General features: G+C 39.7%; 1 protein-coding gene across 4 annotated transcripts in view; it reads right to left on the bottom strand.

Moving 5' to 3' along the window:
• Positions 1-18,292, bottom strand: part of mast3b (microtubule associated serine/threonine kinase 3b) — a 34,993-nt gene extending 16,701 nt beyond the window's left edge. The window contains exons 1-7 of one of the 4 annotated variants that reach the window (XM_029429226.1): positions 17,991-18,292; positions 15,053-15,142; positions 6,924-7,012; positions 5,752-5,824; positions 3,300-3,320; positions 2,902-2,980; positions 1,218-1,375 (exon numbers count right to left, since the gene is read on the bottom strand). In XM_029429226.1, the coding sequence (XP_029285086.1) occupies positions 1,218-1,375; positions 2,902-2,980; positions 3,300-3,320; positions 5,752-5,824; positions 6,924-7,012; positions 15,053-15,142; positions 17,991-18,037 (557 nt within the window). In that variant the 5' untranslated portion in view covers positions 18,038-18,292. Of the gene's footprint in view, positions 1-1,217; positions 1,376-2,901; positions 2,981-3,299; positions 3,321-5,751; positions 5,825-6,923; positions 7,013-10,616; positions 11,114-15,052; positions 15,143-17,990 lie in introns of those variants that run through there. The other 3 variants (XM_029429227.1, XM_029429228.1, XM_029429229.1) reach the window with 3 other exon arrangements.
• Positions 18,293-24,090: the final 5,798 nt, after the last annotated feature.

The raw sequence follows: 24,090 nt of genomic DNA, 5'->3' as shown, positions 1-24,090 counted from the left end.
TGTGAAGGTAGTTACGTCATCAAGGCCAATATTGTGAGCCACCATGCGATTTCATCAGCTCTAGGCGCTAAAGGTACAATCGGAGTGACTTTCAGTCAGGTTTTGATGTTTCTACACCGACAGCAGCGGCTTCTTCTGGCAAAACAGTGTGACTCATCAACATCACTCAATTAGTCATTTACTGCAATACCACCTCAGTATTTAGGCATATTATACAGGTGTATTTTTACAAAAAGAATCTTGCTTGATGAAGCTTCAAACAGAACAGATGGAGGGAAAACCTATCACATCCAAACAGGCTCCCTAAGCCTTTTTATTTGTCATGAAAGACGCCTCTGTTAGACTGGATGGCTGCTGCCCAATACACACTGCTGCAGCTCACCGTGGCTCTCTGCATCAGGCACCCCCCCCCCCCCATACCACCCCCAACCCTCGACTCCAGTTCAGCAGTTGGATCCCTGAGGCGCTCCGTCAGCGAGCATGCCCACGCACTGCACACCATGGTGGCAGAACACAGAGCACTCAGGCATCGCACAAACAGCGCAGAGCCGAGCCAACAGACAAAAGTTGTCAAAAGCACACAGCTCTGCAGTCAGATCTCCACCGTCCTGCTGGCCAACAGGCATGTGAAATCTATCAGAGACACTTCAGACACCAGATGCTGCGTTTGCTTGTGAATTTGTCTTGGTCATACTGAAGCACAGACATGTTGACATGACAGTCTACCAGCACATAATGACACCAAGGACCTCAAGTACAGTGCAACACATGCCAACGCTCTCCAAAGTTCATCTAAAATGGTGTTTTTTGATCCGCAACAAAAGAGGTAGTTAATCCCTCAAAAAGGATTACTGCATTTAATTTGTATAAATTATTAATTTCATTAGTTTAATGACTGGCCAAGAAACAACATAAAACACATGTTTACACTCGGTTCAGACTGGGTTGTGAAACAAGTGGTTTTTCATGGGAAAATACAAGTGGTGAACACAAGTGTGACACACTAACACTTCCCTCATCTCAGAGTGGGTCTATGGCGTAAGAAAAGACACTTGAAAAGGTCAAATACAATCACACAATTAAGACAAAATTCTGAGAAGATGTAATCATCTCAATCTTTGATATGTTTAGTAGTAATTACTCTGTCAGCACTTTTTTCCTTAAATGAATACATAGAATTATAGAAGTAAGCTGAAGGTGAAATCAGTATTAGCTACCTGAGGCTTCGAGACCGAGGTCGTATGACCGTCGAGGGCCGGCCATCCTCGTCGGTCATGCTGTCTGTGCTGCGGAAGTGTTTGAAAAGGAAGTGCAGCTCATCTTGAGTGGGCTGGTAGGGAAGCTGGTGAAGACGCTCCTGGGAGGACGAGGAGGACTGCGGACACAAAGAGGGATCCATTAGTCGAGAAAATTATTTCATTTCTACGTTCAACACGTTAAAATCTTCACATTCATTTGCTGGTATTTTAGCCAAAACACAAAGTTTATCGTCTCTTCAGCTAACCTAATAATTGCTTTGATGATTACACAAATGAAAATGACAGTTGCTCAGGTAAATCCTGAAGGACATGAAATAAAAATGCCATGCTGCAATGTTCATACTGGGCCTTTATATCTTGTGTAGCGAGTTTAATATGATGCAGTAGCTGGCACCTAACTGTCACTGGGTCTATAAGTAATATCTGGTACTGGAACTATTAAAATACCCAGAATAAAACTAATTGCTTTGACAGTAACCTTTTATCAACGTTTATTTATACAGTACTTAAAACACAAAGACTCAAAAAGGCCAAAATATAAAAAAACACTAAGCGCTAATCCAGCCTCGGTTTTCAAAGTGTACGATCTACGAAACCAAAATTCAGCCAAGACCAAGTTAAAAAGGTGCTAAATGTAACATGTTGTGCTGTGAGGTGATGTCACTGAGATGCAGCAACATCCTCTTTGCAAAAGGAAGCAAAGAGGATGTTGCTGCTTCTCAGTGGCATCACCTCATCTGTTAAAGAGGGATACGAGTCACTACTGCTAAAAACTAAAAAAAGGTAGACCTGAAGTCTGGGCAGTTAACAATACAGTTGTGTTATGCTCCTGCATTTGCAACATTTAAATGAATGAGGCAATGTTTATGACGACAGCAGCATAGTGCACTCTGTGCCAACATAAGACCGACCAACTGATAACACACCTGCGGAGGCCCACAAATTTAGCAGGTGTATGAATTTAGAATAGTAGTCAAAGATTGAAACATTAACTTAATACCACTCCAGCCAATGACAACGAGTCCCACAGAGTCAGCTGAGGCACCGAGTAAACTTTTTTCAAACTGAACGGGACATGATGTACGTTGCCGGGCATCAGTTGAATTTTGCGGCCTGAACAGAGGAGGGACAGCATCTGTGAAGTCTCTAATGCCTCAGTATAGAGAGGGCAGTGAGGGCTACTGAAGAGCCTTATTGTCCTCACTGACCTCTGGGTCTGCGCCGGGTCTACCACATACACTTCCTTATTATAGCTGCACATGGCAGACTTCCCCCACTGCACAGAGCAGAAAATACACTGAGTAACTTACTTTAAAAGTAAAATCCTGGTCTGAAAACCACTTTAACATCCTGTATATTTTGATATCTATCTATCTATCTATCTATCTATCTATCTATCTATCACACACACACACACACACACACACACACACACACACATATACACACACACACACACAGAGAATGACTAATCCAAGCAGATGATGGAGGAAAACAATTAGCGGTTTGTCATCCCAGGCTTGGCATTCGCCGTCCCTTATTGCATAAACGAATGTGCTATTTGGGCTGAGTGAGGTGTTAGAATTGCCTGGCCACTATCTATTGACCGGGGAGGACGATGACATGTTTTTGGAATACTTACTGAGACAGTGGAGCTTGGCGGGTTGGTTCCATAGCCAGACGAGGGGAGGGATGCCAGAGACCATCTCCGGCCCTCAGCTCTGAGAGAAACGGACATGCATGTTACATAAGCCTCAGCAGCATTGGCATAGTTAGCATTTCATACGTGAAACACCTTACATAACAGGCGACGGATGAGTCCTGTGACTACGAGAGCATGAAATGAATTTCTTTTTATCTAAATCATATATAACAGGGTTATGCGTGTCCTCACTTGATTCAAAGCAGCTCTGTAAGCAAGCTATACCTTCACGTAAAATAAACCTTTTCTAGGAGGAGCATTTGTTTGTGAAAAACAAATATAAAAACACAAGCTTTAAAAGCCAACAGACATGGTGCAAGAATATTAAAAGCAGCTACCTGTCGGCGCGAGCCAAGTGACTGAGATCACGACAGCAACAGAGAGAAAGAGAAAAGCAAAATAAAGTGTTTCAGTGAGTTTTGGAAATTTTGCGCAAGTGATCCTGTGACCCCTGGCATTCAGCTGAGGGATTAGTACTGACAATGTTGCCTTCCTTGCCAGTTTTCATTTGCCCAGATAGGAGTAGAAGCAAGCTAAATTAATTTGAGGATATAGTTTACATAACAGAAACAAATCTTCAATTCAAAGCATGACCAGAGAAAGGATCTTATTAGGAATTTGCAACAGCAAAACAATATAAAACACAACAACAAAGTGAAAACTATAGGTTATGTGTTATTACATTTACTGGCATGTTGTTTGCAAGCAAGCAGAGGAAACAATTAAGTAATTACGCAAGGAAACTGACAGGTTGAACGAAAGCTCAAACAGCGTCATAATATTCAGAATTAAATCCATTTGCTTTGAAAGACTGTATAAGCAAGATCTTAAAAGAGTGATGTCATATAGATCACCACATTCACAATGTTGTTTTAGAGACTACTACAACAATTTATGGACTTATTAAAAAAGGGCTTAAAATGCTGAAAATGCATTTTAACAACCGTTTATCCACAATGCTCTACTCTGATTATCTCTCAGAGTTGTTTGGTCATGAATTTCAACTGAAGAGCCTTATTAAATACCGACATCAAGAGAAAAAGATTTCAAGCAGCAATGTTGCCGATTGATCTGCAAGGCTTTCAGTCTTTATTACTGCAACACTACAGATGATGGATGCCCGAGGACGTTTGTGACCAGAACGTGGAATCTTCTCTAAACTTAGTGTTTATTTTCCTCAGCACAATAAATGATCATACTATATATTATATTATATTATATACAGAGTCTGAAAAGAGAAAATATCCAGTGAGTCGTCTGGCTGAAAATGCCTCGTTTAAGGCAGAGGTTTGATGTGCAGCCGACAAATCTGCAGACACCGCGTGACGCCATCATGTCAATATGGACCAAAGATCCTTGAGGAAGGTTTTCAGCGCCTTGTTGTATCTATGCCAAGAAGGATTAAGCCAATTCTGAAGGCAAAAGGGGGCCAGTGAGTGTGTTTACTTGTAGCATTAGATTTGAAAAGCATTAGTATGTCCTAAGATAGGACTGTTAATAGTTCTTGGAATATTATAAAGATATAAAGATTCAAGATTTATTGATAGATTGCTCGTCATCTTGATCGTAAACTACTGCTCGATTGCGCTTTAAACAAATGGTCTCAGGTGTCATTTTTTCTTTCCCATTACAATCGTATTTAAGGACGAGGCACCTGAACTGCTCATGAGTTTTAACAACTGTTCTTTCTTAAGGTGTCTACAAGGTGCCGCCTCACTTGTAGACAACACATGCCCGGAGCTAGATAAGCGTGTTGCCATGGGAACTGGGTTGAATGATGTGTGAGTGGGCTTCGGGGTACCCTCTATCTAACTGCACTCTTCCTCCTGAGGAGGAGTCGGCTGTAAGGAGACATGGCAGAAGGGGGGGGGGAGAGGTGTGAATGCTCCAGGCTGAGTCAGGCTCAGTTAGTTTGCTGCTCTTTCTCCGCAGCTTCCAGAAGATCCGCCTCACAGGAAATCCCTCAGAGTGGGATTATGGGTTAGGTATATTTCATTTTAGATGTATTTTTTATTTGGTTCATTTGGGTTCACATTGTCAATGTACAACGATCAATGCTTGGTAAACAAGAACCTCCTTGATCCGGGAATCAAAACTGAGCGCCGTTACTGTAATTTTAACTACACGTCAAGATTTTGTATAGTGCCCGGAAAATATATCTTGGCAGAGATGCCAGACAAATAAAAAACAAAATGGCAGCCAATACATCCAGTTCATGATATCTTCACTCCCTGTGTACTCACTCAAGAGCAGTATTGGATACAAAAGAAAAAAATGATGTGGTTGAAAATTGTATATGAACTTCAATATGTTGCAAAACAACTAAAGAAAGTCTTCAATTAAAATACCATTCTAAAACTCTTTGTAAGGTAACACTTCATTTGGCATACGTTTTGAAATATTTTAAGATAATTTCCAAGAAGCTTATTTATTTATATTTATGGGGTAAATATAAATTAATTACAGGGAAACTAGAGACAATGTTGATACATTTACAAATTAATTAATTCCATACAATTGCTACTTTAGTGTAACTAGAGATCTTTTTGTCAGTGAACAGGTCAGCTGAACAATTAGACATATATGAAAAATTAAATTCCCGATCTGGCATGAATGATGAATGGAACAGACCTGTACATTTAAATGTTACTCTTGTTATAAGAGTTTAAACGGAAAAAAGTCATTAAATTATTTAGATCAAAGCCCCCCTCTCTAAAGATTCCTTAGATGTAACTAAACAAATGTATCACTCCATGGGGAAAAGGACTCAAGCAAGCAGTGCTGACATACCTTCGGGCAAATGGAAAGTTGAGGTAGGCACTGGTCGACACATTTCGAGGGCTGTCTAGAGGGCTGCTCGCAGCTGAAAGAGAAAATACAAAGTCACTACCGGTACTATCTACAACGGTAACAATAAAATCATGAAAATAGAGCAGAGAAGACCAAATGTTTGCGTTCACAAGTGGAAACGTTCAAGAAAGGATAACATTATGTCTATACCCTCTCATTCACTGCAAAAACCCAGCGGCATTAACCAGCACCTCAGGCGGGTCCGATATATTATCTGTGTATTACTTTTCCAAACATTACAGCACCAATCTACAAACAATCGTAATTCAGCATCTAGTTTGGTCTCGCCACAGTCTGAAGATGTGGCTCCACTGGAGTCTGTGGCTTGTTTACATGCAAGTGGTTGAGTATCAATTAGGACACAAGAGAGACCCAATTAGAGACTGACTGCACTCTGTGATTAGATAATCCTCAGCATGATTGAGTTCAAAAGGGAGCACATCCACAGACTGCTGATATGAGGAGCTCTTGAGCAAAGCTGCTTCATGGCATTAAGGGGTTGCACACTGTCTGTATTGTTGTTGGTTCAGAAATGATTCTGTTGTAGAATATCCCACTCAGTAATTATTTGTCACAGTAAAAAAATAAAAAAATAAATCTAAAAAGGGTCTGTATCAATTTATGTTATGCAGTTAGTTAAAATCAGATATATTGTTTTTCTAGTAAAAATGCAGTATTAATCTATAAATCACAATTACTTTCAGTAATTTAACTGCAATGTCTTGTTTGAAGCTCAACATTTCATCTCCAGTATTTGGACAGGTGAGAATGATACTCATAATATAATATATAACACCATGGCACCTAAACGTATTGGTGTCACGACGATATCAATATCAATCTGGACTGAAAATCATATTTAATCATATATTGTACTTTTTTGAGGCAAGATTATGCAACAGCTTGCAACAGATGAAATGTAAATGAGCACAATGCTACCATGTAATTTAGCGTCTATGCAAATCAATTTGATTGGCCGATGCATTGCGTTGCTAGATGACACACTGCAGCTGAAGTAGAGCCAACACCAAAACTAACATGCTTTTTGCCACAGCACTCATGTTGGGACCTGCTGGGATTAAAAGGATACCAAGCGTAGCAGTAGATCTTACCAGTGTGGAGTGAGAGCGGGGAGAGCGGCCGGGACAGGGTGGGTGATGGCGTCCCGACACCGAGGCTCTTCCTGTTGCTGCTGCGACAGCTGGAGAACAAACAGAAAAAGAAAGAGGTCAACAGACTGCCAGACTCATCACACATCACTCATTTGCATCTCTCATCACTATGAAAATGTTTTCATAACCCGTTTTAACACCGCAGTGGAATTTCAAATATCAAAAAACACCAATTAGAATATTGTTTGCCCTAGGTGACCTTAAAAAAGCCACATAGATAAACTATGCTATGCAGGTCAGGTGTATTAGCAGTCTTCACGTCAGGCCTTTTTGCCATATGGGTTGCAGTGTTGTGTTGAATTCATTATCCCTCCTATAATCTAGAAAGAAAATAACCTGTTATATTCCTTTAAACTGATTGTAATCATTTTGTCTTATCCACCTATAATTACATGTGTGTCTCATACAATGCTTCAACTTGTGTTTATATTGAAGTGTGTGTTTGTGTGCGTGTTGAGCAGCAGCTTGAGAACACAAGACATTTTATGACAGTGCAACACTGGGCAGATTAAGAAAACACTTGACCTCTTAAATTACAGACTAATCGACTAAGGTGGAACTGTTGTACCACACTCAATAAGCCTGAATAACATCATAACACATCCATGTGTGTGTGCCAACAGGAAGTACACTGGCAATAAATTGGGAGTTATATCCTCACTTAACTTCTTACAGAAACAGCACACAAATATTCCTATAAGACATTTATTGAACAATTTAAGGTTATTTTCTACTACTACTATTTTTTTACTTCCTACTTTTAAGTGTGTATATATTATTTCTGAATTCTATTATATTTTAAATTTAGTTATAATTTATTAGCTGCAATTTATTTTATTTTCATGACTTATTCAAATTGTTTCTTAGAAGCCTATTTTTGTTTAGGATTGCTCATCACTCACGTTTATAGAAAGATATTTCAACATGATAGACATCCCTGATTAAACAAAAGGACAATGGAGAAAAGCTATTAAGCCTAAGGCAGGAAGAAAGAAAGATTAATATAATGTTGATTTTGTTTGAGTTCATTAAAATTGTAATTATGTTTTGATTTTAAATAATTATTATAATTTACAAACTGGATTATTGGGGGTGCCTTCAACAGACCTTTCTCCTTCTCGTACGAAGACAGGTCTTCAAAGGAGTCAGTGCGAACAACTAGTTAACATTTAGATGGACGCACCCTGTAAACAAGGGTGTGCACAGTGATCCTTAACTATACAGTAGCACACGTTGTTGTCTTTTGCAAAGATATAGGCTACGAACATCAATACCCTATATTTATGTACACAATTCTAGGATTGCAACCAATGATTATTTTCAGAAATATTTTTTCCGATTACTCAATTGATCATTTGTTTTATAAAATGTTAAACAGTAAAAACAAATGCAGATCACATCATCGCAGAGCCTATGGAGACATCTTCAAATCAGATGTCTCATTTGTCTGACCAAGAGTCCAAAACCTAAAGATATTCAGTTCACTATTATATGTGGGGGGAAAATGGCAGAAAACTGGTTAATCAATTATAAAAAATAGTTGCTAATTATTTTTCAGCAGTACTCAATGGAGGTTATTTGGAAGGTTGTGTCAGTCTGTAGCTGATGCTATTGCTTGATAATATCAGCTTGCTACGCTTCTTCTTCTCTTTTTTTTCAGTCCGCATAAGAATATGTTTTAGTAACTACACTCGAAAGTAAAGTCAGTCTAAAGTGAATCCCTGCACAAGTTTGTCGTATCGTAAAAAAACCCAAGCTCCAGTACACTCGGCCTACACCATCGCCACCATAACTGCTTTGGATTGGTACGTGTCCCATGAATCATAACATTCAGCTACACATCATCGTCCATCGTCATGGTGCTCATTCAGCTCAGTTATCAACCGCAAGCAGACCAAAGGTTTCTGAAAATTCTTGCAGTTTCTGCATTTACCAAAAATACACACTTTATAGTCTAGTACAGATGGGGTTTATGATACTTAGCAAGACGAACTGAGATTTCTTTGTCTCTGCCCACTGAGATTTAACTCTATCGATGACATTATTTCCGCCTTCAGAGCAGCTCTGCCTTGAGAGATGTTTATGTAACTACAACTCTAATCTGCAGGCAAATGCATGACACACCAGCATGGCCGTGTCAGCTGAAGAGGGAAAACTGAAGAGAGCCAAAACACAAAGAGGAAACCTCCTGTCAACACACTCAAGGCTGAAGAGAGCGAGTGTGTGTGCCCCAACAGCAGGCCTAGCTTGAGCTACAGATGTCCAACAGTGTGTGTGTGTGTGTGTGTGTGTGTGTGTGTGTGTGTGTGTTATAAAGAGCGGGAGGGAGTGTTAAATAATCCTCTGGTCTTGAAAAGAAGGGGCAAACTATGACCAATAACATTCAACTGAGCAGATTTTACTGCGACACCAGGGTGAAAGGTCCACAATGCGCTGAAATTACTATTTAATTAAATCGATTATTAGACAGACAGAAAATGTGATTAATTGTTTGTCATTTTCTATGCAAAACTGCCTAACCTTGTCTGGTTCCACCTTCTTAAAAATGTGCTATTTTTGTTTACTTTATAGCCCATGATTTGAATATGTTTGAGATTTGTTTGACAAAACAGTTCAATTGAAGACCTCAGGCACTAGGGAAATTGTGATTTTCTGAAAGATCTTCGCCCACAAGATTAATCTAGACAATAACATTCAAATTAATCTAGAAAGTAATCATTGCAACCCTAAAATTGTCAAATATTTGCAGTTTCAAGCTTCTCAAAAGTGAGGATTGGCTGATTTTGTATGTTTAAAATTATTGCAAATTGAATATCTTTGAGTTGTGGACTGGACTGTTGGTCGGACAAAACAAGCTGGCTGAACACATTACCTTGGACTTTGGGAAACTGAAATAGCCATTTTTTTTTGCTAATTTCAGACATTTTATGGACTATTAACGAAAAAGATAATTGAACAAATAATTATTAGTTGCAACATAAGTCCAAAACGTACATGCCGAAAGTTAGTTCATTCAGTGTCCTGGCCTCTATCAAACAGTGAACAGCTGCAGGTTTTATCTCTATTCATCTAACCCTTAAAATGACAGACAATTATCTATGACCTGCAGTCAGTAACTATCATCACACCACTAGCCGCCAATATGAACAGAGAAAAGCTAACACAGCTTTTCTTCTTACAAAAGACCTTCTGGTGTCTTTATTTAACAGCACCTACAGTTAGGAAATGCAAATTACACATAATAGACCTGCTGTAATGTTCCAATTTCAACAAAGAAAAGTGCATATTGTGTCTGATATTAGAGGAAATACCTTTGAGAATATTCGTTTTAGAGCCAATAATAACAGCAAACTGTATTAGATACTTTCAGTGACCTTATTTTATGGACAAAACCCGAGTACATCAACACAAACTCACAGGAGTAACGACAGCACTCGGCTTTCTGAAAGGAGCAGAGGAGCTAGCTTATGTTGGGAATAACCTCGCTATCACAGCATTAACATTAAACAAGACTTGTGAAGACCAGCTGCGACCGATACAATGATAAATTACATAATTTTAACATAACAAAATAAACAAAATAAACCGTTAAACTTGAGTTTTACCCTCCATATCCTAACTCTTGATAAGTACCTTTTTGAGCGCTTCAGCAACGCTCCCGGAACAAAATGGGACTTGTTCTGGTTTGGCGCCGCAGACCAGTGACTCGGATCCGACATGCTGGAGGATTTACTTGCAATTATAACCCAGTTTTAAAGTTTATGGGGTTTTCATGAAACTGAAGCTCGGGTCTAAGTGAAACCCGCTCCCCCTGCTGCTGCTCCTCTCCCCACCATCGCCTCCTCTTCTCGGCGGTTTCTTTTGTATTCGGTCTGCCGCCTCGTGCAGTTGCAACGGCTCTGGAGCTGCCGTTACATCCTCCGGTCGACTCTCTCTCGGCGGTCCTGTCCCCAAAACATTTCCTCCATGTCGGTTTGTTTGGTGTGTGTAATACCGTTCTCACAGCAGGAGCCAGCCGCACACTTTAGTTTACCTAACAGCCGCTGCTGGATGAGTGTGTATTCGTGTAAGCAAGCTGGAGTCTGGTGCAGCGTTCAAGTGCTGCTCGTTACCCCGGCTTCTCACAGCTGCAGAAATCTGCGTTTACGGCTGTAACTAACCATTATTTTCTATCTAAATTGCCATCACAATTTACGCCCAAAATGACAACTTTAAATGTCTTGTTTTACTTGTCCAACAGTCCAAAACCCAATTAAATCAATTTGCAACGCTATAAAACAAATACAACCAGCAATTATTTATATTAGAAACCTGGAACAAGTTCATTGGTGGCATTTCTGCTTGCTAATTGACTTGTGGTTTTAATGGATATTTAAAAAATTGTGATTGAAAATACACATTAGCGCACTGACTTGCCCACAAAGCAAAATATTGTTTTTATTTTAGGTTTTGAATCAAATTACCCCAAAGACTAGTTAGATAAAAGTGCTTATAACATTTAGAACTAGAAGGATACATTGAGAGTGCAGACCTCCGCCAAGGCCAAAAGCCTTATCAAGCGATATTAACGAAAGGGAAAAACTATCCTCCCTGTGATTCACATCTTCTCCTAAACTTAATGGGTTCTTCCTTGGCCCATGCTACACCATTCCACCAAGCTTCATTAAAATCGGGCCAGTAGCTTTTACGTAATCCTGCTGACAAACAAACAAACTGAACCAAAAACATAACCTCCTTGGCAGAGATAGAAATGTGATATAATGAGAGCATGACTTGCAAAAGTTCAGGGCCACTGCCACTTTATTTATACGTTTATTGGGACAATGCTAATTGATTAACAATAGCTGTTAAAAAGATAATTTTTCTCTGTTGTCCCCAGGCAAATTTTAAAAAGGCTTGCTAAAAATAGAATAAAGCAAGATTACTTATCAAATGAATATATACAACATAATAAATATCATGCAAAAGATAGTGCAGTTCACACATTTATTTATTTATTGATTAATCAACCAAACTTTTAGTTTGACTCGTTATTTACTATCTGACTACTTCACTGTTTTAAAAGCATCAATAATGTCATTTTGAGTTTACTTTAACAACAGTTAAGACAGTAAAATACTTTGTTACACAGCAAACAACACAATAGACCAAAGAACTGCAGGCTGTTAAGGATTGTTGGAGTGAAACTAATCTACATATACCACAGTGACTCCTACGTTGCTCAAGCGCTACTACTCAAATCTGAACGTAGCCAGCCTTCAACAAAACCTTTTCTCTACTTACACCTCAGCTATTGTTAGATCGCATTAGTTAGACAATATAACGCAGTTGAGTCGTGGAGATGGTCATATGCTCTGTTCTTGTTCACCAGCAGGGTCACAACAGGAGTTCATAGTGCGAGGATACCCTTCTATGAGTACAGAGGACATTAATACAATTGTTAAAGAGTTAATCGTAACTAAAAAAGTTCAAATGTATGGGATGTTGCCTGTTTTTGAGACATTGCCAAAGGATTTTTTAATGAAATATAAAAGAAATGGCCTTCAGGGACCAATAAGAGCAATTTATAAAAATAAATTAATATTAATAATAATAATAATAATAATAATAATAATAATAATAATAATAATAATAATAATAATATATGTATGGCTATGCTTACAGGGCATTTTTATAGTACAACCCCTGATGTCATTTGTGGTTGTGCGGTTAACCTGCAGACTAATTGGTCAAAGTTAACCATTGTCATAGAAACACTCTCTTACTCTTTAACTCTTTGGTCGCTTACGTTCATATCATAATGGCAATTTCCTACAGAACATGAAAGCAGCTTAAGATGTTGTAGGGTTATACCATGAGGAGTCTGGTAGAGGGAGGATCGCAGCCAAACTTTTAAACAATGGTACATTCCACTGCATATACTACCTCTAGTGGTCATAGCATGTAGCCAATTTACATCCAGTATGTATTTTTATTTTTATTTTTATTTTATATCAGAACAAAAACATCACACAGTGTATACTGTAAGTGGAATGATGCATCTATAACAGCATACATAACCAAAAGACGTTGTATTCATTTATTTGAATTGAGAGTCTGAGTGATGTAGATGGTTGGGTGCTTTGCAAACATTGGATAGAGGTCAGGACCTATAATTTGCACGGAACTTATTTTCATAATCAAGTCTTACACTTTTGGAATTGACATCGATACATTAAGAATTTAGGAATACCTAAAATAAAACTAGTATATACATTTTGTTGTATACCTATATGCAGTATAGCTGTATGTATTTACAATGTGTGGAGAAGTGCATGCGTGCATGGTATGCAGATTGTGAGAAAGCGGCACATTAGTGGAGTTCTTTAAACACTATAAAGTTATTATTTGATGTTATCAGCATTACTCTCACTAGTGTCCATTTTGTCAAATGATCCCCTCGCTCCCCCTTTCTGCAACAGTTTCAGTGTCTCTCCAACACCACACAGATTTCTTGAGCAGTATGAATCCATCTTCTAGACCCTTATTTCTAAGATATTATCAAATATTCTTAGGTGTATTCCTTGTGTGGTTTCTGCCATCAACAAGAGCCCTGATATCTTGTTGTAACATATAGTCCTGTCCTTTACTATAGACATTTCTTTTAAACAGGCCTTGACTTCTGATACCTGGTTAATTATATCTCAAACCCAGATGGAAATGATTACTCGTGTTCATTTGATGTCACTTTGATTATTGTAAGTTTCCTACACTAGCAAATTTAGAATTCAGTTCAAAATTCTCCTCACATTTGCATTCTCATCTGAATGGTCAGGTACCATCATGGTAATGTACTAGAGCTGTTCATCAGCAGTTTACCACTGAGGTCATCAGCTCATGGCTTATTGGTTATATCTCACGAGGAGCTTCAGCCTAAAGGTGATTCTGCCATGATTGTTTTGGCTGCTAACCTGTTGAAATCTTTAAAAAGAATTTGCCTTTTCATTTAAGACATCTGCTACATAAAGGTGTCATAATAATAAAGAATTAAAGGTTGATGCCGGTAAGCAATTTACTTGCATACAAATCTAGAATCTGATGCAAGAGAATGAACATGTTTCTGGATGGTGAAACAACACAGGGGTGGTCTCCGATGCAAAATGCTGAGAAGAATGATGCCGACAGATGGTCAACCTGCCATACGGCAGATGACTTAAGACGGTGTGAAAAGAGCTTTGCGTTAAGGAATTCATGTTTATCGCTTTCTATTTATGTATTCCCACTAAAAAAGTGCTCATTTTTCAACACAGCAAATGGGATTCATTACTGTACAGTGTGTGGTGTGACAGCCGAGCACTGCTCACACATCCAGAAACATGCTGGATGCAGCCGCCTCTGTTTGCAGTGTTGCCTTCCTCCACAGCACCCAGTACCGTTGCCAAGCAACCCACATAGACTTAGAGACAACTAATACATGATGGGTGAAACCGAAGCGATTTAATATACAAGAAAACAACTCAGACTTATTGCATATTTCCTGTTTTTCCAGAGTTATTCCATTTATATTTCACAGTTTTTATGAAGTTATACTGTAATATCTGTAATAAGAACAATTTAGCATTTTCATAGTAGGACTGAATGGACGTGTAACAGCTGGGAACTGTAGTTTTTAGCAAACATGATTCAAACAGGAGTAGATAGATTATTTTCTTAGCAGCGGATTAATGCACATGTGGTGCTCTGGTGAGCACTTGCAACATCAGGATGGTGTATGTGTTGAATTCATGGTAATGAAGGAACTTGTCAACCAGCACTAAAGTGTGGCTCATTTATGTGTTTTTAATAGTTTTTGGATACATTTGCTTTATCAGGCTTTTGCTATAAAGACACTATTATAATGCTGATTATTATGGGTTAGGGTGGTACTGGTAGTGTCTTTACTATTTTTGTTATTTCTCTGTCTTTATTTATGTGAGCTCATTAAGACAAATTCCAATCAATTATGTTGATAAATCTTTAATACTTGTAATCAGTTAATTGTTGGTTTTGTGTTGAACTGACTCGTTGATGAGACTTTTTTCAATTCTTACCTCCAGGGATGAAGGGTTTGTAAGGGGCTGCAGGGACTGCAGGGGCTGCAGGGGCTCAGGAGAGTGGGGCTCTGGCATGTGGGCGACAAACTGTAAGAAAAGACATGTATGCATGGATTAGTGCGCTGACTCAGCACCTCAGCACACCGGCGTCTGTCATCAGTTAGCAGCAGAGCTTCGGACGAGGGTAAGAGGTTGATGCCTGCCTCTCACTGGCAGACATCAACTGCAGATGGTGACAGACACTTGCTAACTGAGTGCAGACTGATGCGGCTGCTTGTCTATAAGCATTGTTTGTTACAGGGTGGCAGGATGCAATACTGGGTGCATCTGATTAGTCGGCTTCTAACCTCTCGTGAGCTCTTACACCACAGGAAGTTGGCAGCTGGGTGTCAACACATCAGAAAGGAAGTTTTATTGTCCAACACGTGTTTACTGAACATCTAATACATCCTTTAACAGTGTTAGGGAGTGTCTGACATCTGGCAACACATTGTATGTTCTGATGTTGGGGCTTGACTTCAGAAGAACACTTTGGCTTCCTGTGAACCCTAAACAAAAATTAAATCCTTAGACTGCATTTTAAAATGAATATCGTCTACCACATCTTAGTGCTCTATATTTGCATCAAAATATGCATGCTCAGCCATCCTAAGGTCTACATCTTCCTGATGCTGACCCAGCGCAGAAGCTGTTTTCTATTGATTTTCCTGCTCAGATATACGCTCTGCCTTGTGGGCTCCACAGTGCTGCTATTGTCTCAGTGCTGCAGAGGCTTCCCAGTGCTAAACACAGCACCGGCTACCGAAGCACTAATGAACGTGTTGTCATAGTAATGCAGGGAGGATGGTAGGAAAAACAACTCCTTGCACAAAGACTCCTCATTCTGTAGTGTCGGCTTATAATTACACAACACATGCAACTCATTATGTTGTATTTCATCTCAACACATTTTCTCCTTCAGACCCCCATACCAAAGCTCCCGACGGTGCTCGTGTGAGTAATCGCTCGTCATTTCCATTTTTTGTCGGCCCTTCATCAACACTCATGTCCAGAGTGTAAACTGAGTAGAAAATCTCAAACTGACTCATTGGTGACATTCACACTGAATTTCTGATTTGCGCAGATATTAAGGTTTTTCAGGTAGACTCTGAAAGTGTCTGCTTCAACCTTTCAGTGGCCAGGTAGCTGCAGGATTGTCTTTACCGCCAAAATAACAATAATGGCAAGCAAAAGAAAAATTATATTCAGAAGTATCTGCCTATTCCAAGTTTTTTTAGTCGTATTGTAGCACCTCACTTACAGTATAAAATATTTAAATTGTGAATAAAAACTCACAAAACAAGCTGCTGGTACTTTTTGTACGTCGCTTTGGACAAAAGCGTCAGCTAAATGAACTGTAATGCTGCTTTAGGACATCTTTCCTAAGCACGTGCACCTTGCAAAAAGTTCATTGTGTATCTGAATACTTGCAATGCACAATTATTTGCAATAAATAAGTCTGAATACAAGCAACAATTGTATGCCATGCTTGTCATTTTTTGCAACGCAGGTGGTGAAAGAGCCCACCCAGAAATCTACATATATGTCACAGATCTGTTTCATGCAGATGTGTGTCTGGACTGATGCGTCCATCAACAGCCACCAATAAAACCCTGAGCCCCTCCCTGCTCGCCGAGCCTGAAACCTCCTCTGTATCTCTGCTTGGGAGCAGCTAAGAGCCTAAAAATGTAAATAAATTTAAAAAACAGGCAGCGCATGCTCTGCTGAGATAATCCACGGAGGAGGCTGATGGATGGATTCAGAGAATGGGGATGTAAGCAGGAAGCTCCTACGCCTTATGGATCAGCATCTAGTGGGCAGCAGGTACCCCCCCCCCCCCCCTTCCTTCCCCACAAAAAAAAGGCTACATTCACTCTGGAGGAAGAGTGGGCGGACATAAGACTGCAGCCATGTCCTTTGATGGAGAAAGGATTCACAGATTGGCAATTATATGGAATAAAATATATGTTCTCTTAAAGACTGAGAGCCATTTGTCCGTCTTGGTGCTGTGAGGGGGAGCGTGTGATTCATACAGGAATCGTGGACTTTATGTGAGGTAAGAGGAAGAAAAAAAAAAGGAGACAATAGAGCTGGGAAAAAACAAAACATCACGAGGACAAAATTCCCACTGAGGCATGAGCAGTACCTCTGAAACTAATCAAAACATTTGGTTGGATTAAATTAAATATCTGTAAAACTGAACAGTGTTAAGAAACTGAAAGAAGCAATCCCACTGATATTAGTAATAATAATAAATAACAAAATAAGTCCTCGTCAACAACAAGTTCCCTGTTGTTTCAGTAGATTAATTTTACAAGTTTTAACCAGCAATGCATTGTGCAAACACAGTTACACTTCAAAGTTGGAAAGCTGGACTACATCCAGTGGTGATAAAAGATTAACAGGCAGGCAGTGACACTGACAATTTAGAGTCTTTACTGAAAGTTGTACTGATAATGTGGATTATATTTATATTTCATAAGAAACAGGCAACGGATGAAACACCTGTAACCTCTCTAATCTGCAGTCTTGCTTTCAAAAATACAAAATACAAGAGTACACTGAAAGCTGTTAACCAGATAATGAAGCCTCAGGCAAATGCCATCACCCTGGGAGGAAACATGAGAGATTATTTGCATTTCCATCAGATTGAACTGCTGTTTTGATCTCACAGCTTTAGTGGTGGCTGTGTGATGTTTTCAACTGCAGCCACTTGGTATGAACAACTCTGCTTGTTGACACTGGAGTACACATCAAGAATTCATTGACACATAAAATACAATTATTTCACTCTTATTACAACTTTCTTTTCTTTTTTTTTTAAACAACAGTTTCACAAGACAGCTTGGTGTTTGACACCTGCACCAGAAGATGAAAATAAAAAAGCAGAACTTACTCCAGAGTCAGAGAGGGTATCTTGAGTTTATCTCGCCTCGACTTCATTCTTGCTGATCACCAGGCGGGGGCTTCGCTTACCACAGCGCTGCACTAGTCGGTCTCACGGCCGACTTCCAGCCACTCATTGCTGCGGTGGGTGACTAAAAATAACCCGTTTAACAGTGTATCGTTTACCAGCGGCTTCAGCGGATTCCGTAGAGATTTTCCCCGTGTGAATAGATAGGCTACAATAAAACGTAGTTACTAAAACAAATGACGTGCCAAGGCAGTTTTGCGCGTTTCGCCTCTCTTCTGTCTCTAAGGCGCACTAGAGAGAGACTGCCACAAAATCGAGGGAGCGACGGGTCAACACTAACCTCCATGTGACTAGTAGGAAGGGAGGGAGGGAGAAAAGGGGGGAGTCTGTTGGAGGGGTGGCTTAATTCATTTGGGTGGTGGGTGACAGTCAACACAGGCGAGGTTGGGTGAGGACGAAGACGAAAAGTTGTCGTTGGGACAGAGATAAAAATTCACAATCCTGATGATTCCGGTTTTCATTTGATTTTTTAAAGGGGGGCACGCTATTGTTTGTTTATTTCACAAAACATAATGTCTTATCATACTGTAATGTGTGCTTCTGCATGCTGCCTCTTTTTCCAACTGCTTATCCGCGCAATACCACAATGACACGACGCCAAAATATAAGTTTTCACATGTATTGTTTGATAAAAATGCCTGCTTAATTTATAAATTCATTATTTCTCTCTGTGCGCTGAAGCAAAATCAAGCAGAGCCGTGAACACTAACAGGATCCTGGTCGTGATGAGGCTGGGGAATACCTCCGCTGGAAACCGTGACAGCTGCCACACATGATGCATTTCTCACTCTCTGCCGCGCTCTGCGTGCGCGCGCGCGTGTGTGTGTATGTCTGCAAAGGTGTGCAGCTACCGTGTGTACGTGTAGCTAAATCACATTTCTGAGCATCTGGTTTAGCGTATTCGGACATGAGGTTTTACAGCATACTTAACAGTAGATTTCACAAGCATGCTGTAGGATGTGTTAATGTGTTATCTGGCTCTCTGTGTGTGTGTGTGTGCGTGTGTGTGTGTGTGTGTGTGTGTGTGTGTGTGTGTGTGTGTGTGTGTGTGTGTTTGCAGGTGAGTGTGTGATATCCAATCATTGCATAGGCCTACTTGAAAGTCAATTTGTGAGCATTCAATCTGCAGACGGATCTGTGTGTAAAATGGACTGCCATCACACCAGTGTCTCCCTGGTTGCTGGGGGGCTGGGGAGGGTTTGCCTGGTTGCTAGGATATGAGTTAGATCCAAGTACAGCAACAGTTACCAACCAGTAAATTCTCTCTCTCTCTCACACACACACACACACACACACACACACACACACACAAACACACACACACACAATGTTCTTGTTGGATTCACCACTATGCTGCTCGTTTACTATGGGGATGTTTAAATGTATCTTATACTCTTATCATTGTTGTAGCAGTAATAGCAGTTTGGTTTCAGTGGAGAGTTAAAAAAATGTGGGAAAACCATACTTTGATTAAACAGGAACACATTTTTAAACCTGCAATAACACATTTTATTGGCGACTAGGGGGCAGTTGTTTGTAATGCAACATTGAGATATCAGCTTTTAAGTTGACATGATGAAATGATAATAAGCAGACAGTTTGGAGCTTTTACATTAGTTAGTCAGTTTTTCTGTAGTTAGCTACGGTCTTTTTTGAATGAAGGTGGTTTATGAATGGGAAACAGGAAAAGTGAATTTTGAGAAACAATGGAGCTGAAAGGAAGATACTATGGTTGGGATTCAACACCACTTAAAGTCATTGTGGGACTAACAGCTGCCTTGCACTTCTACCTTGAAAATCGAACTCAAGTCAGAGGATCCAGTCCAGTCACATGTTGGAAAGCTTCAGCTGAAGTCTTGAGAGAAAGGTGAATCATCTCTATGTACAACCAACATGAATATGGCATCTCTCTCAAGCACAGGGTTGCGAGATCGCAATGAGAAAAATGAAAACAGTGGGATGGATGTGCCTGTGTCACGTGTGTCTCAAACCACCTGTCGAACGTTATGAGCAGAAAAAAGAGCCTGGTGTGTGTTTGTGTGTGGTGTTGGGCTGTAGAGGGTGTGTGTGTGTGTGTGTGTAAGTAATTGCTTGGTAATTGTTTTGTTACAGCAGTGTTTAATAGCAGAGTCGGTTTCTCAGTTACCATGGCGATAAGGGCTTTCCTACTCTTCACTCCCCATCAGTCTGTGTGCCTCCTCCGATCTCTACTGTGTAAAATGAAGCTTAGCTAAACGCTGTTTCGATAAATGTCCCTCTACAAATGGTAGCCAAATCAGATTTTAGGTTGAATATGCTTTTAATCCAGTGAACTGCTCTTCAACATTACAAGACTGGGCATCTATCTGATGCAAAAGAAATAGCTGCGGAGCAATGAAGTAAAATTAAATGGATGCTACATCATACTAAATATGTTTTCACACACAATATGTTTATTGTTGAAAAACATGCACGTATACACCAACAACAATATATGTGATTCTGTCGACGGCACAAAAAATAAATAAAGAATAGTTTAGAATTCCTCTTTAAAATATGTTCCCACCGAAACTCAGAACAAGGCTTTCTGGGTAACCGTGAGGCTCACACACATCCAACATTTCCCCCACAGATACTGAAGGCTCCAATAACAAGTGAGAGGACTCAGGCAGGAATCACTGCGCAACAAAACCTGAGCAATGTGAGGTGAGGCATTGTTTCAGTCAGTGTTGCTGCAATAGAGGAGAGGAAAAAAGGAGATCATATGAAGATTGATGCCATGGACATGACTAATAACTCATGCACACATCAGATGACTAATGCTAACCAGAGAAGATTAACAGTATGCAAATACTCTAAACAAAGGATAACAAAAGCCCAGGGGAACACCTTATTCAAAACAGGCAAAGCTTGCCAATAAAAAATCTGTCCAATGTCTTTTTCCTCCACAGTCGACTCTCTCACAACATGTTGTTTACACTGCTCAATAACATCCATTTGCAGGTTTATGGCTCCAGCCTTCAGCTGAGACACTTGAAGCACTTAACCCTGAGGCCTTCATTTAGTTCTTCACTGACTCTATTACAAAACTACTGAAACCTACTCTGTTGTGTATTTGGTTGCAAATATACTGCACAGTGAGTTCGGAAATGAATGCCACATCAGGATGCAATGGCAAGAGTAAAAGTGAATGAATAGGACATGCACACATCCTATTTACCAGAAAAGTAATTATGATGACAAGCAAAATAGTTTGAACAATTATTGTAAATTGAGCAGCAAAAAGAGAAACACATGGACCACAGCAATGAAACTCAAGGAATATAAGAAAAAGGTTGTTCATGTTGCTAGATAATAGAAACAGGTGACAACAGCACGAAACATGGTGTAAGAGATGCACAAGGGAAATTATTTGGATGAGCAAATATCATCACAGGGGAAGCGAGTGGCAATAAGTGTGAGCATGTATGAGTCTGTATGAGTTTGTGCTTGTGAATGAGAAAAAAGGGAGGTGCGTTCATGTGTCTGGGGCTTTGTTTGCATCGTACTATTCAGTCCACAAGGTGGCATAGAAATACAATAATGACAGCGGAGTAATCACGTCAGTATCTATATCTCTTAAATGTACATTCCAAATTCACTGCAATGTGTGAGCAGACAGAAAACTCATTTAGCTCATGGGCACTATGAGAAAACGTTGTGGCCTCTAATGGTCAGATGTTGATGGATGTAGGAATCTAATATGTGGCATTATAGCAAAACAAAACACAGGTACACTACACTTTAACCTGATTGACTTTGAGTCATTATAAAGCAAAGGTTTATACCTTCAGAAATAACAACAGTTTATCTCTTTTAAAATCCTGATAGTGCAGCTTTAAGTTTCTAGGATGTATTGAATGAATTTGTGTCATAAATGACTTATTTGAGCTTTATGGGCCTAGGGTGAATAGGGTAAAGATTTTAACAAATAAATGTCACCATGAAACTTCTCCAGTTGATTATTTACATTAAGACAACTACCTTTTGTATCACCAAGATCTTTGACATTTATGTTTAAATATGCAAATTAGGCATCATCTTATTTCCGGCAGTGGCTCAGTCAGTAGGGGCTTGGACTGTGAGCCATAGGGTTGCTGCTTCAAGTCACCGACCCAACCTAAAAAAATGGAGTGTGACTGCTACTTGGAGAGGTCTCAGTTCACCTCCTGCCCTGCCGTGGTGCCCTTGAGCAAGGCACCGTACATCCCCCTTCCCCCCTCACTCCCATTGCCCCCCTGGTGCTGTCCTATGAGCTGCCCACTGCTCCTAGTACTAGACTCCTGGTACTAGGATGGGTTAAAAGCAGATAACACACTTCACTGTGTGTGCTGTGTGCTCTGCATGTGTGACCATTAAAAAGAGGGTTTCATCCCTCCGAGTCTATTAATGCGTTAAATTGCCTACTTTTACAGAACAGAAATCTGAACTTTGGATAAAGCCAGGTTTTAAATGATTGTTTCATTTTGTTGACATATTAGAGTAGCTCTTTATTTGCAGCGCTTGACCAGTCGTCAAGATGAGATTATACCAAGGTTTGTATAACCTGCAAGAAGGAAAGAGGAGCATCTTTTTTATAATAGATGCTCCTTTCCCCATGTTTGCAGTTATTTTGCCTTTGGGATTGTTCCACGATAGTTACTCATCAATGGTGACCCCTAGAAGTTTAGCCTCAGTGACTTCCTCAGTAAAGTTGCCCTTGATGGAGATGCATAATTGGTTCTCTCGCCCAAGCGCATGGTTTGAGCCAAAAACAATACATTGAAGGTGAAGAGCTGCAGGCAACAGGCACTTTCAAGTTGCGGCGAGTATCACAGGTAAGCAAAACCTTTTACCCTGCCATTCCTGTTGTATGGAAAACCAGCATGGATGTCCCAGCTTTATGGAAAGTCAAGACAAAGAAATCACTGTTTACTTGCACATAACAGTAAGTTAAACATGTCTTTATATCATATCTAAAAGTAAGAGCATAAAGAATATTTCCTTTTTGTTCATTCCTGAAAAACCATCAACAATATGTTTCTACAGGGGTCCTGATTTACAAAAGTCAAATCAACGTATTTGTCATTTGATTTCTTTAGATAGAGAAGCTGTGGGCTGCATTTGAAATCACGTTCAGCAGTACAGATTTTGCCCAAGAGCGTAAGCCCTCCAACAAGGCTGTGATTGACAGTAGGTGCATTACGTCACCTAAACGTTTGTGCTCCTTACAGCTGAGTCACCAGCTTTAGTAGTTTAGGCCACAGGGTCTTCCTCTGCAGTGGTTCACATTGGTGATACTGTAGTAAGTGTGAGAACAGGAGCTAACCTTCAACTACATCAACTACTGAAACTAAAAATCCAACCAACAAAATCCCCCCTGTTTTGTCTGAAAGTCATCAAATTGTGACTTCAAAGCCCCCAACTTCCTCTGCTGAGGTTAACGTTTTTTAAAGAGTATGTGTGTGTGTGTGTTTGTGCTGCTGACTGTTACTGATGTATACATTAGAATAGTAATCTGTAGGTAATATTAACATCTTGTTTTGTAATAAAAAAAAATAAGAGGGAAACAAGATGCATTTTTAATCGCACAAGGCAGGTAAAAGCCGAAAAATAGCTGGAATCAAAAAATGCAAAAAATCTATAAAAAAAACAATCTGATTGTAAAAGCATCATTTGCAACATTCAAAAGGGTGAATGTACAGAAGGAATTGGCAGACTAAACGGTTGAAGGATGAAAAGACATTTCAACAACTTCTGAAACCTGTGGTTACATTTCTTTTTTTATTGTTTAACGGTGATGTCTGTGGATCATCTTAAGCAACGGGGACAGACAAGTTGCTGTTGACTTTCTTAAAAGTCATTAAAAAACGCTTTTATATCGTTCATGGGTATGACGTGACCCAAGTCTTTGAGGTTTTCTGTGTGTAAAACTTTCCTAAAAACATAAAGGCAACTATGTGATCTTCCTAAATTTACACACGTGAGTGACAGCCTCCTCGGCTAAGTTCCTCACAGTCTACAC

The sequence above is a fragment of the Cottoperca gobio genome, chromosome 4 (assembly GCF_900634415.1).
Source record: "Cottoperca gobio chromosome 4, fCotGob3.1, whole genome shotgun sequence".
In the NCBI taxonomy this organism is placed as follows: domain Eukaryota; kingdom Metazoa; phylum Chordata; class Actinopteri; order Perciformes; family Bovichtidae; genus Cottoperca; species Cottoperca gobio.
Note: the sequence above shows the minus strand (reverse complement) of the source record. Positions and strands in the feature narration are given on the sequence as shown.